Raw genomic sequence first — 15,081 nt, forward strand, 5'->3', positions numbered from 1 at the left:
CGGATTCAGCGGGTTAGAAACTGGATGGATGGATGGATCATTTCTCAAATTTCCAGAGGGGCTGAAGGATGTTTAAAGGACAGAGAACTGACACAAAAAGTACATTTGTGATACAATTACATTTTACTAAATAGCGAACTGTACTCGTGTGTTATTTAGAACGTAAACTCTGTATACATGAATCACACACATTCATAATGAATCTCCACTTATCTTTGGTCACCACTTTTTCCATTTCACCACTAGGAGCTGATACTGGGTGTAGAGAAACATTTAGAGCCCCAAGAAATGTGTAGAAAGTACAAGGGACTCTGATTTTCATATAGCCATGAATTCAAGTGCAAAATGAGAAGCAGCCCTTTGATGGGTCGCTAGTTCATTACTAAACACTTGGGAACTAACTTGGGTACTCACTCAAATTTAGTATAAGAAAAAACTTCAGTAAAAGATAAGGAAGGTCTCAATTAAGAATATATATACTGTCTGTATACACACTGAATATATATACTGTGTATATACTGTATATATATATATATATATATATATATTATATATTTATATATATAAATATATATAAAGGTCTGTGATACGGTTTGCATATTTGCAGCTGGAGATTCACAAAGGGAGAAAATGAATCACGTATCATAAAGTAGTTTTTAAAACTTTACAACCAATACCCATCTCACTGACTTAGCCATGTCCCCCCCCACAAAGTAATTTTTGCTATATATTGCCTTTGATTCTTGTAAGTCTAAGCACTAAACCTCTGATGAAGGTCCCTAGCAGGGGCTGAAAACTCGGGTATAAAAACTACTTTATGATACGTGATTCATTTTCTCCCTTTGTGGATCTCCAGCTGCAAACATATATATTAGTGACAAGGCGCTATATGAACACAGACTGACACCGGAAGGCATACGTAAAATAAATAAACTTTTATTTTTCTTCACCTGGGGGCCATGTCTTCCTCAGGCACGACACAGTCCCAAACTAAGCACAAAACTCAAACACAAAGCACAAATGCACTCTTCTCGGCAAGCGTTGTCTCCTTCCTCCCGACTCTGGCTCACGGAGTGGCGGCTGCTGGCTCCCTTTACAGCCTACCCGGAAGCGCTCCTGGGGTTGGATGACGTGCATCAGAACGATCTTTACAGAATTGGGGGTTTACTGGTTTCCAAAGACTGCCCAACTCATTGCTGATTACAATTTGCCAGCTCAAAACCAATGACTGCAAAGCAGCTTGAGGGCAGCTTATATGGACAGGTTGTATAAACGCTTGCAATGAAACCAGCGTAAGAGCCCTTAGCTCCCAAAGGACAAATGAGTTCCTAATAAGCATTGGAGTAATGGAAGATGTCCTATTGGATGCTCAGTTACCTGCCCAAGCAGAACCTTTTAGAAGATCCATTCACACAACACTTCTCCAAAGGTACATGTCAGAGCCAGAAACTGCAAGTTCAAATCATATTTGTTTTGTATTTATGAGACAATTTTATTTGAAGTGTAAACTAGATGTGTGGTTAATTTGTGTTAATATGTGGTGAACACAGCACAGCAGATCACGGGCACACAGCTCCCTGCGATCCATGACATCCACACTACACGCTGTCTCAGGAAAGTAAACTGTATCAGGTGGGACATCAACCACCCTGCCCTGTCACTTTTCACCCTCCTCCCATCTGGGAAGCGACTAAGGTCCATTCGGACGCACACCTCCAGGATCAGGAAAAGTTTCTACCCAACTGCAGTCAGACTCACGAACAATCAGTAACCTTGTGTCACCTCCACTGCTACCCGCACATATACCTCTGCCACTGTCTCTATTTATTCCTAGGATTCTGGTTTTATTTATTTACTTATTTATATTCATTTATTTATTGTGTGTGGGGTTTTTTTTGGTCTGCAGGGGGACATGCAAGCAAGCATTTCATTGTACGTGGTACTTGTGCACATGACAATAAAGAATTGAAATTTCCATTTCTCTCAATTTATTTTAGCTGCCACTGCACCTGAAATTACTCAACCTCTGAATGCCACCGATTCCTCGTTCGAGTCGGATTATGATGAGTATGACTTCAGTGCAGAACCTGCCGTCTCCATGTCCACTTTCCAAAGTGAGTTACGCTGCACAAAACTGACATAACTAACTGCTGTACTTTGCATTGTGCCTTCAGCAAAACTACCAGGAGTTAACTAGATAAAAATGAAGGAGCATCCTTTCCTTTCTATATTTTATAAAAATATGGGTTTTACCTTTTTATTGTACTTAAGTCATTTATATGTAGTACTTGACAGAATGAATTTTCCATTGTGGAGTAATTATTTTATTATGAACTTGACCTTTAATGCAAAAAAAAAAATCTTTTTGCACTAAATGATAGCAATCTCTTTCTAAAGGATGTACTGCATGATGGAGGACAATTTTGCATAATACTTCAGAGTGGCAAACACATCATTGCCACATCAATATAGAATGGAGGTTTTAAGGGCTTGCTGTTGTGTAATCTATTAGTCACTTTTTTATTACATAACACAAAGTCTCGCCGCACAGCAGTAACTGACTAACAGATGCGCTGTAGTTAGCCTCCATTCTGAAGTGTTACCATTGTTTGATCTTAATAAGACTACAGCTCTGGACTAAATGTCTCTTGTTACACAGTATTAACTGACTAATACAGATGCACCTATTAGCCAGAACAGGTACTGTACTCTTTACTGTTTTCCATTATTTCTTGACGTATTCATAAGAAATCTTCATAAAAATCATTACGCACTGAATTACCACCAAGATCTGTCTTTTTATGTCATTTTTAAGTATTCATCCACCCATTTACTTACTTGGATTAATTCAATTGCAACATTGCATGGAAGCCGGAGCCTAACCTGGCAGCATTTCAAGAAGGCAAGAACCAGCTCCAGACACTGAAAAATAATACATTTGGCACCTTAAAATTCCTTCATGACTTGCACCCAATGCTGCCATATTAGACAAATTCAAACAGTGGACAGATGGGTGATTATTTTACAAAATCCCACTACCCAGAATTGAACTAAAAAGATAGAGCAAAGGTTGATTGAATGAATATACAGGTTGACATTCAAAAATCCAGCAACCTCCGGACCTGAGGAGTACCGGATTATGGATGGTTATGTATGCTGTATATATTTAACAGAAAATGACTACCTGTACAGTCCTTTAAAGAAAGAAAATTAAACACTAAATGAAAAGCTTCGCTTCCCGGGTCCTCCCTGCATGGAGTTTGTATGTTATCCCTGTGTCTGCGTGGGTTTCCTCCAGGTACTCTGGTTTCCTCCCACAGTCCAGAGACATGCAGGTTAGGTGCATTGGCGATCCTAAATTCTCCCAAGTGTGTGCTTGGTGTGTGTGTGTGTGTGTGTGTGTGCCCTGCGGTGGCTGGGCAATTCTAAATTGTCCCTAGTGTATGCCTGGCGCCCTGCCCAGGATTTGTTTCCTGCCTTGCTCCCTGTGTTGGCTGGGATGGGCTCCACCAGACCCCCGTGACCCTGTAGTTAGGATACAGCGACTTGGCTAATGGATGGATGGATGGATGGATACATGAAAAGCAAATTCAGATGTTTCACAAATGGTTCGCACAGATACGCCGCTATCAAGTTTTTTTTTTTCCACTTTCTCTGCAATCGACAACGCACGATGTTTACGTTTTACGCCACCATTTTTCTTTGCTGAATCCATAACGGGGCTATACAGCAGCAAATAAATGATAAAATGGGAAGGGATGAGCAGGAATGCATTGGTGCAAGCAAGACCCAACAACTACAAGATTATCGAATACAGCGTCATCAAAACATAAACGGTGCCTCCAGAAAACAGTGGCGCGCCAATGTGGTAAATTTGAAAATGCACTCCGAAGTCCGTGCCGGAAATCTGAACAAACCGGATTATCAATGGCTGGATTTTTGAATGTCAACCTGTACTGTGTGAATTAGTATTACAATAAAATGTATTGATATCTCAAATTAACTAAACAGTCCATGCAACACATCCATTCAAACTTAATATAATATTTACATTTCATTTTATTATATTTTAAGACAGCATGTTGGAAAAATGTGTATGGCAGTGGACTCAAACTCCGGTCCTGGAGGGCCTCAGTGGCTGCAGGTTTTCATTCTAACCCTTTTCTTAATTAGTGACCTGTTTTTGCTGCTAATTAACTTTTTTGAATTAATTTTTAATTGACTTGCTCTTGAAGACTCAGGCCACTTAATTGTTTCTTTTTCCTTAATTAGCAGCCAAACAATAATGAGATACAAAATGAGCCAAAACAACTGGTGTCCATCATACAATATCTAAAAATAAAGAAACATGAAAGTTTCCTTTTCTATAATTAGCAGCCAAATAATAAGATACTGTGGTTAGGTTGGTGCCCTGCCCAGGGATTTGTTCCTGCCTTGCACCGTGTTGGCTGGGATAGGCTCCAGCAGACCCCCCGTGACTCTGTGTTAGGATATAGCGGGTTGGATAATGACTGACTGACAATACTAAGATATAAAATTAACCAAAACAAGACCAGCAAACTGTGTCCATCATACAATATCTGAAAATAAAGAAAGATGAAGGTCACAAGCTGATCTGCTCAGGTCCACAAAACATTTCACCAGTGCTCTTAGAAAAGAGAAAATCAACAATTTTGGAAATGTATACTACTGCACAGTGAGAGCAGCAACAAGCCATAGAATTAAAGAATGGGTTTAATGAACAACAAGAATCTGCACCTAAGTAAGCAACTGCTTGGAGTGAAATTGGTTGGAGTTTGAGGCCCTGACTTAGTTGGTCTTTAGCTGGCTCACTCAATGCTAAAAGTCATCTGCCCTCCTGGAAAGGACTTCTTTGGTACCGTGTCTCTTCTGAGAATCCTTGGGTACCACTTGCTTGAGTTTATGTTGAATGGGCGGTTGCTCATAAAGTCCCGAATGTGCATACATTGTGAGGGCACATGAGTTACGGCACCTGGGCCATGTGGCGCATTTCTCAGAGGGTGATCCGGCTTGCTGTTGGTTTCATTTCTGTTTGGGTGCCATTTAAGGAAAGAAATGAAGCAATGCAGAGAAACAATGAAGAAATTCAGAGAAACAAATCCTAAAAAAAAAACAAGTCAATTCAAATGAAAGAAAAAGGAATTAATTAGCAGCACAAATTGGTCACCAATTAAGAAAAGGGTTAAAATGAAAACCTGCAGCCACTGCGGCCCTCCAGGACTGGAGTTTGAGACCTCTGGTTTATGGCATGTTTACTCAATAACACACACACTAGAATGCTAATATACAATGCCTGACAGTAAACTATAAATAAGCATAAGTGTATTAATAAATGCCTATTATTGCAGCCACTAAAGCAGGGGTGCCCAACTCCAATCCTGGAGGGCCGCAGTGGCTGCAGGTTTTCAATCTAACCCTTTTCTTAATGAGTGATGTGTTTTTGCTGCTAATTAAATTCTTTTGAATTAATTTTAATTGACTTGGATTTAAGAAATGTTTCCTCGAATTTCTTCATTATTCCTCTGAATTGCTTCGTTTCTTTCCTTAAATGGCAAGTGAAATGTGAAAAGTGAGTGAGCCAACAGAAGACCAACTAAGTCAGGGCCTCAAACTCCAACCAGTTGCTTAATGAGGTGCCGAGTCTTGTCGTTAATTAAACTCGTTCTTTAATTCCATGGCTTGTTGCTGTTCACATGGTGCAATAGCAGACATTTCTGAATTTGTCGATTTTCTCTTTTCTAAGAGCAGATCAGCATTCCTGATCACCTTTCTTTATTTTCAGACTAGCGACTGGGAGGCCGATCGAATCGCGCTACAAATTCTACGTTTGTGAAATCAATATTTTCTCTGCAAATTATTTAAGTCCTTGAAATTATTTTGTTATCATGGCACTGATTTGTGCTTAAAATTGACCTTTTTGACCGATGTAATGAAGAGCTTCCTGTTTAAATGGGGCTGCGAGACTTGAACTCATGTCTTTGGCGCACCTCATTTGTTTTTTTTCGGCCAACCAAATTTTCAAAACAAACCGCATTTTACGAGTCGGAGTAATAGTTATGTTGGTGTGGCGGATCATGTCCTGCCAGTCCCGGACTGGTGCATGGTTGATTAACGTCAACCACAATTCGTCCTCAATAATATCTGTGTGATTGCACATGGCAATGCCGTGCCGCTGAGCATTTTCACACCCCAAGGCACAGGCTGCTCGATTGCTTTCAACCCGTGCTGCATTTGCGGCTGCTTGAGCTTCTTCAGTTGCTTGTGCACGGCTGGTACGATTTCTTTCAGTATTAGTAGCATTCTGTAGCGTACATTCTTCATCTGTCCATTGTGTCCGATTTGCACGATTTGTTTCAGTGTTAGTAGCATTTGTAGCCGCACGGTGCTCATCCGTTTGTTGTGCATGTTGTGTTCGTCTGGTCGCATTAGCAAGTCTACGTTCCTCGTCAGTCATGTGACTTCGTTTCCTATGAAGCCTTGCAGCGGCCGCTGGTCTTCTGGCTGCGTTGAGATCGTCACTCATTTTAGATCTGAGATCGGTTAAAATTTAAACGACGACTGTTGTTAATACACAGCCGTCATTACTCAGTCTGCCAATAGATGTCAGAAGGACGGATGCCAAATTGCATAGTTCTAACTTGTATTGAGTCGAGGTATTGACGCGAACACCACACATACGGATAGTATCAAATTATATGTAAAGATACTGTATGATGGTCACAGTTTGCTGGTCATGGTTTGGCTCAATTTGTATCTCATTATTGTCCATCCATCCATTTTCTAACCCGCTGAATCCGAATACAGTGTACGGGGGTCTGCTGGAGCCAATCCTAGCCAACACAGGGCACAAGGCAGGAACCAATCCTGGGCAGGGTGCCAACACACCGCAGATCTCATTATTGTTTGGCTGCTAATTAGAGAGAAAGAAAGAATTGAGGGGTCTTAGTCTTCAACAGCAAGTCAAATAAAATGAATTCAAATGAAGTTAATAAGCAGCAAAAACAGGTCACTAATTAAGAAAAGGGTTAGGATGAAAACCTGCAGCCACTGTTGCCCTTCTGGACTGGAGTTTGGGACCCCTGCACTAAAGTGTTACACATTTTTCACAAAACTTTTCAATTACTTACACTCTGAATTGCCATTATTCTAACATACTAGCATTTAAACATGCATTTATTTATATTTTATTTATACACACACACTAGCCACGGCACCTGTCAAAGACAGATAATAGAATAAAAAAAAAAATATTTGCTACCTCTTGCCCTACGTTTACCCTCAGCGCCTTTCCTCCGTATTTGCATGTGTGTGAAGGTCTCTTCACCGGCGCTCCCACGCTCCCCACATGTTCCTGTAAAGCCTGCTTCTCAGACTCCATTTTCTCGAAGGTGACACTCTCCGCATGCTTCATATGCATTTACTCCTTCTCACGCGTCTCACACTGGCAATTCCTCTAACCCTGTGTCACCAAAGCCAAACTGACCAATCACAATGCTTAGAAGGGCTGGACACACAGACCTTAGGGTTTGTTTTAAACAAACTTAAAGAGCTACCAATCACATTGTCATCTTGGCTCATTTTGTGTTGTACATTTCCTGTGTTGCAGATTCTCTTAAAAACAGAACAGAGACTAGAAATCCGGTGCCTAACACACTGCTACTTGAGACGGTGATGGAGGAAGGTGAGAGAGTAAGAGGGAGAGACAGAGGCAAGCGATCTGTCGAATAATCAAAATGTGGGATAATAATATTGTCTGACAGCTTCGCAAACTGCACAGACAGGATTCACTTTAATTAGCGACATTATTGTATGAACATGGGGGGGAAACAAATCAGCAGTTATTTTTATAGAGAAGCATTTGCGGATTGAAGAAAACATGCCATTCTACCTTTTCACTTTTTATACTGTGAACTCGATTTAGCTACGTTGTTATTTCCTGCAAATCTATAGCATCTATTTGCAATCTTAAAGCACACTCAGATTGTGAACTTTGTAACGCTCAAAACTAAATATGCAAATGCACAATTTTTGCAAAAATCCATCATCTTTAATTACAGGGCAACTCTATAGTAATTAATTTATAATCAAGTGCAAGACTAAAATCTAACAAAGGTGCTGGTGCTAAGTACACTAAGTAGCTGCATATCTAAGCACCTATATGTAATTATTACTCCATAAAGCGTGATATATAACGCTGGCTTGCTCTATGCTGGCTACTGGGTCTTGAATTTATATAATAGAAAAAAAAGGGCAAATTACAAAAGAGTTTTATACAAAATGGCATTGCTGCTGAAGCAAGTGGATTTCCCCTTGGCAACGAATAAAGTACTTAGTATCAATCTAGCCACGCATCTCTGAATCAGGATTGTAGGCCACAGGCTCAGACTTCAAGAGTCTTCTGTTTTCAATCACTGAGAATTTCCATGGTAAAAAAAAATATTAAGAGTTCCTAAATTACTCAGCTACAGACTGTAAAACTTCAAGGGTAGAATTTAAATAAAATTCTGTTTTCTTTGACAGCCTACACATTTCATCTTTTTGCAGGTGCCGCATTTCCACCTAGTAGGAATCAGCAAACTGCATCTCAGGCAGATGATGAAACTTCTAGTACATCTTCAGGGGAAGACTACCAGAATGAAGTTACATCAAGTAATAAAACACAGTCCAATATGGGGGCACATTATGTTCAATATTTTTATGATTACATACAAAGTATCTTTGATCTGTGAAATTAGAATATGACTCTTTGCTATTCTTACGTACAACAACATTTGTTTATACGGCACATTTTCATACAAACAAGATTACAAGATTAAATGAAAAGTAATTCATATATAAAACATAAAAAAGATTAGGCAAGAAGATTATACAGTATGTAACAAAGAAAAAAGGTAAGGATGGATGGCCAGGAGGATAGCAAAAACAAAACAAAAAAAAAGTTAGGCTGGAGAAATAAAACCAAAATCTGCTGGGGCTCCACGGTCAAAAGACTGCCCAGCTCCCACTGGGCCTTCTACTTAACACAGAGGGTCTAAATCAGTCCTCATGGTTTACGTGGAAAAATACGACGATGATGGTCATGTGAACACTTGGGTCACCCGCCATTCAATCCACAAATGCAGGGTGCAGCATGGTGCCTTCATCGACCTGCAGTTGAGGACTAAAGTTTTTTTACTTTCTCGTATACGAAGTATTGCAATCGTCCAAAAATTCAACCTCAAGATTTTTTATTAATCTCGACATTTTAGTCCACCCAGTGTCCAAAAATATTATTTTTGGAAATATGTTTGTGTGTGTGTATATGTATGTAAACACAATAACTTGAGTACGCGTCCACTTAGGTCAATCAAATTTTGCATACAAGTATTAGGTAGAAAACATAGATTTCTATCACCTTTCAAGCTATTTCTGCTAACCGGAAGTGGTACTTTTTTATTCTTGCAGCTGCAGGGTCCGATTTATTCAACTTTACTTTTTGTTCAGTATATTAATTTGATTTGTTTTGTTGTTGATGGTTCTTTAATGTAAATAATATAAAAATATAATCATTGGCTTGCGGTTTACAAAATCAAATATCTAACTCATATTTGAGTATACGAGAAAGTCCAGGGGAGACCACTGCCAATTTTTTTTGATATTGTTCTGTTAATCCCTGAGAGGAGATTGTCTTTTCATATGATGTTGGAGGGCCCGGGTGCAGGGGCAGCCACTGTACAGCACCCCTGGTGCAATTTTCAGGTTATGGGCCTTGCACAATTGCCCAATGGAGTAGGATCCTTTCTGGCAGTAACAGGATTTGAACCAGCAAACTGCCAGACACCAACGCAGAACCTTCGCCACAGAGCCAGCACACCACAGTGGAATCCTGTCTTGCCACTCCTGCCTATATTTAAGATGTATTTCTATATTTGATCGGAGTTCTTTTAATTTAATTGTATTCGATTTCTCTGAGAAGCTCTTTGGCACATGGAAGAATCTGACCACCCTCTCTTTTTTTTAACCTCCTAATCCAAATTTACAGTCACTTGGGACCGATGCCTTCTCAACAACTCTGGATACAAGACAGGAATCGGTTCCAAACAACACTTCTGCACATGGCACGGTGACCACCGAGCTGCTGTCTGTAACGACTCTACTATAATTTCATGACACCTCAATAAATATATCAGAAATTAGATAACTTTTTGATTCATGAAATATTTATATATTAACTTTTTATAATAATTGTATTTTATGACAGAAGAAATTTTATTATGTCTTAGAAGGATCATAAAAGTCAAAAGGTGAAAAAGGAACCGTTGGCCTCAAACAGGTGGCTCAGAGTTGCGAGTGGAGTACAGCAAATCTCAGCTGGGAGAAATGGATTAGAGGAAAAAATAATTGTGCTGATTTAAAGGGAAAAAAAAAACTATAAAAAGGCAATTTTTTTTGGATTTTATTGAAATCAAATAACGTTCCATACAAATAACTCAAGTTTTACAAAACTAAGTTTAAAACAAATCAACCCCCACCCATGAGAAAGAGAGCTAGGCCAGCAGAGTAAAACTTTAAGCTAGTAAAAATAAGTAAATAGATGAATTAATAAATCAATAAAAATAGAGTTAAAAAAAGGGGAGAGAATCTGCTTCCTCAATCCATCCATCCATCCATCCATTTTCTAACCCGCTGAATCCGAATACAGGGTCACGGGGGTCTGCTGGAGCCAATCCCAGCCACTGCAGGACACACAAACACACCAAGCACAGACTAGGGCCAATGTAGAATCGCCAATGCACCTAACCTGCATGTCTTTGGATTGTGGGAGGAAACCGGAGCGCCTGGAGGAAACCCACGTAGACACGGGGAGAACATGCAAACTCCACGCAGGGAGGACCCAGGAAGCGAACCCGGGTCTCCTAACTGCGAGGCATGCTTCCTCAATTTAAAAGCTTATTCTAAAATGTTATTTATCAGATCCTGCCAGGTTTTGAAAAAGTTCTGCACAGATCCTCTAAGTGAGAATTAGATTTTCTCCAATTTCAAATATAGTATATGACATCAGTTACCTGATGACTTAACAGAGGAGAGTAAGGATTCTTCCAGTTGAGCAAAACAAGTCTGTGTGCCAGTAGTGTAGTAAAGGCCATTACAGTTTGTTTGTCCCCTCTGGGAGCCCATCAAACATAGCTGTTAATGGATTAGGAGGGATTGAGACACCAAGGCTGTCTGAAAGGCATTTAAAGATTTTGGTCCAAAATGATATTAATTTGGTGCATGGCACCCAAAACATGTGACCCAGTGAGGCTGGAACTCGATTGCAATGTTCGCAGGTTGGATCCCGCCCTGGAAACATTTTGGACAAGTTTAAGCAAGAGAGATGCCCTCGATAGATAACTTTGAGTTGAATAATTGTATGTTCTGCGCATATGGAGCTCGAGTGGATTCTCTGCATTGCTACCTTCCACTTCTTTTCTGAGAAGTTGAGTGAAAAAGGCACCTCTTTAAATAAACCAGGAGTGTTTGGTGTAGTCGTGTCTAGGGTTCAGGTGTGTGAGATGTACCTTACAGGTCACTATTTATTATTTTTTTTAAACAGAATAGCAATCCTATTTTTGTCAATTTTTGACCAGTTCAGATTTTCCTTAAAGATGTAAAAAAAAAAAAAAAAAACTAATCCGCAATTATGAGGTCTCTAAAAAGTTAAATGTTTATATCAAAAGCAGAACCCACATCTTAGTGTACTGTTTACTCTCCTCTGAAAACCACATATTTCCTCCAGCTATCTATAAAAGAGATAAACTGACAGATCACTGCTTTTTGCTGTAATAGTGTAATAGTGGCAAACAAACTATCTAGACAAAATCATTACAGTGCATTTTAAAATCTGGAAAAAAAAAAAAAATAATGTAACAGATCATTTTCTTTTTCTGCAGCTCCTAAATCATGGGTTACAGAAGAGAACATCCCTTTAGTGCAGTTACCTGTGGTCAAAGCTGTGCCCCAAACTGCACCCCAGCCAGCCTGGAATCAGTGCATTACAAACAATAAGAACCCATCCTACAATTCTATACCTGGTAATATAATTTGATGTTATTTTAATTTTCAATTTCTTTCATAAATGTCTAAATTTCTTACTACTCCAGTATATTAATAACTGTCTCTCTTTATACTAACATTCACAGGAAAAGAAAATCTGAAACTAAATTAGCTAAATATGCACGGTCAATGGCACAGGCTTTGTCAGCTTCTACTTGTACTAACGTTTGCATGTTTATGTCCTTCACAGAGCATTGTTCAGATTCATCTAGCACCTCATCAGGGGAAAATTATGAAAACATTGGAAATAGCAATTTTAAGAAAGAAATACGAGGTCTGATTTTTTTTGCATCAGTTGCAGTTTTTGTTTGTTTGCTGGCTCGCTCAAGTATGCAGTTCTTAGAGCAGTGAAATCCTACAGACTGAAGTGTAGTGTTGCCACCTGGTGGACAAACTATTGAATGCTAAGAGTTTTGTTTAAACTTTTGTTCCGAGGTATATATTGTATTCTTAAATAAAACTATGACTAAACAAATATATGCAAATAGTAAAGTGAAAAGGTTTCTCAATGAGCCCATTTAGGAATTGTGGCTACAATACTGAAACGTAAGCTACAATTACCAGCAATGCCCCTTTACTCTCATTTGTTTAAATTGTAAAAAATGGATGGATGGATGGATGGATAGATACTTTATTAATCCCCAAGGGGAAATTCACATACTGATAAAAACAATATTAATTATATATTATCACAAGAATATCATAAAGGTTTGGGGCAGCCATCCATATAATATGCCTTGGCTGCAAAAAAGGTAGTTAGAGATTGTGAGTTGTTTAGAAGACAGAGTCCAAAACAGAACTATAGACAAAATCACAGCTTTTAGGGCCAGTGTAGAAACTGATGTTATCGGGGCAGGAAGTCGAAGTGACATAATCAGAGGCAGGGACCGGAAGTGATGTCATAAATAAATAAAAATAAATAAATAATAATAAAAAAAAAAAATCACACAATAGTCCTGGGATTATGGAAGAGTCAAAAATAAGAACAAATTATTTCTGACTACTATTACAACAAAGACATACATCCATTTTATTGTCAATTGTATATGTGGTGCTATAGGCGACATTTAATCTAATTAACTTAATCCTAATTAGACACTGACGTTTAATAAAATTTTTAAAAACTCTTTTCTTCTTTTTAAAAAGGTTTCTCTACAGGCCAACCAAATAATATTTGTGAAGATTCGTCATCAGAGGATGATTATGACGACATTGCAAACTACGTTCACTGAATAGGACACCATCAGTGTTTCTTCCACCATGTGGCTGTGCATTCCAGGAATAAAAGTTAAACATCCTCTTTACCTTTCTGCCTCTTCCCCCAAGAAATCACTAACTGACCAAAGAAAATGAGCACACATAATTTAAGAACCGATTCAAAAGCCATCTGATCCATTATAAATGAAGGTTTTGTGTATATTGACATATGAATTGTCACATTTGAGACAAATATTTACAAGGTAAAGAAAGATGAACCAAGAAGACAATAGAGTTCATTAAATGGAATTCGTTTTAAGTGGAAGAATTTCTGTAGATGGGCACATGAACATTAAAAAATTCCCATCCATCCCTATTTCTGCTCCTTCCTTGTCTGTGCTCTAATGGATAGTAGGACTGTGGTCTGTTGTGGGGATTCAGGTGTTTCCAGTCAACCCTGACAATATGGTCCTGGGCTACAGGTGCAGTCTGTAGAGCTCTCTTGATAAACATGCTGCTTATTAACGGCCTGTAAACAAAGGATCTTGGTCCTGACCATCTGCCATAACTACTACAGTATACAATGCATGCCAAACAAAAGAGGATATGACTTTTCACTTGGTGAAAGATTAATGACACACTGAATCACGTTTGCAACAGTCCAGACGCCAAATGAAAATCAACTCGGGAACACTACATCAAGTAGAGAAAGAAGAATGCACACTACTCTGCAATGCCAAAAGAACGTTTGTTGGTTATCATGTACAGTATATACTGATGATTACGTTTATCTATAATGTAAAGCATGCTTTTATAGGGTTTTTCACTATCTTAAATGGAGGACAGTTACAACAATTAAATGCTGATAACCTGCATGTACTTTCAGAAAGAATAAAAGATGGCTCTGTTTAATCTGCTGCCTACCACCAATACTGCCAGGATAGACTTCAGCTCTCTGTCACCATATAATTGGATTAGGTGGAATCAGTTTACTTTTGTTAAAGCTTTTGCTGCATTTACTTATCAATCACTTTTTTTTTTTTACTTGTTCATTAAAAGTTACACAAAATGACACCTTTAATTGGCCAACTAGCTTTCGAGGCAACTCGGGCCCCTTCTTCAGGCAAGATAAAGATTACAAACTAACTTGAAGAAGGGGCCTGAGTTGCCTCGAAAGCCTGCATATTGTAATCGTTCTAGTTAGCCAATAAAAGGGGTCGTTTTGCAGGACTTCTCACCACATCCATAATGGCTAACACGGTACAACACCCTAGTACTATTAACTTGTTCATTAAAAATATGCTACTTGAAATTATTTTAAAGACTTGTTAAAAATTACAGTTGCAGCAAAGTACCAAATGTTGAACATTTTGCTTCAAGACCTGTGCTATGAAGAGAAACAAGTCAGCAGTATCTGTCCCTTTACCATAGAAATGCTGAAATGACTGTCAGAAAAACATGCAAGTGTTGGGCACTGTGATGATGACTTTAGTTCTCCCTGTCAAAATTCTAAACATAAACCCTTTGAATACCAATGTGTGCTGTGCAGTCCACATCGACATGTAAGACACCAGCAATGACGCAACACTGGCCGACTTGTTACTCCATAGCCCAAAACGACATCTTCTGGCTAATGCTCTTTTAGTACAGGTGGTCGTCTCTCTTCGACTGAAGATGCTTTGGATCTTATGTTTAAAGTCAAATTGAAGATTTAACTGAATTGAGACGCAACTGAAAACTTAACATTTTCTCTTGTTAAATTTTCACAACTAGCTTTTGTGTATTTAA

At 38.8% G+C, this 15,081-nt stretch overlaps 1 protein-coding gene across 6 annotated transcripts in view; it reads left to right on the forward strand.

Annotated features, from left to right (window-relative positions):
• LOC120515556 (T-cell differentiation antigen CD6-like) overlaps window positions 1–14,205 on the forward strand; it is a 95,134-nt gene extending 80,929 nt beyond the window's left edge. For 2 of the 6 annotated variants that reach the window (XM_039736634.1, XM_039736636.1), the window contains 6 exons: window positions 1,998–2,114; window positions 7,628–7,702; window positions 8,566–8,670; window positions 11,934–12,074; window positions 12,287–12,370; window positions 13,243–14,205. In XM_039736634.1, coding sequence (XP_039592568.1) covers window positions 1,998–2,114; window positions 7,628–7,702; window positions 8,566–8,670; window positions 11,934–12,074; window positions 12,287–12,370; window positions 13,243–13,328 — 608 coding nt within the window. In that variant the 3' untranslated portion in view covers window positions 13,329–14,205. The remainder of the gene's footprint in view (window positions 1–1,997; window positions 2,115–7,627; window positions 7,703–8,565; window positions 8,671–11,933; window positions 12,075–12,286; window positions 12,371–13,242) is intronic. The other 4 variants (XM_039736637.1, XM_039736638.1, XM_039736635.1 and 1 more) reach the window with 4 other exon arrangements.
• The last annotated feature ends 876 nt before the right edge of the window (window positions 14,206–15,081 follow it).

This window comes from Polypterus senegalus, chromosome 15, assembly GCF_016835505.1.
Source record: "Polypterus senegalus isolate Bchr_013 chromosome 15, ASM1683550v1, whole genome shotgun sequence".
NCBI lineage: Eukaryota > Metazoa > Chordata > Cladistia > Polypteriformes > Polypteridae > Polypterus > Polypterus senegalus.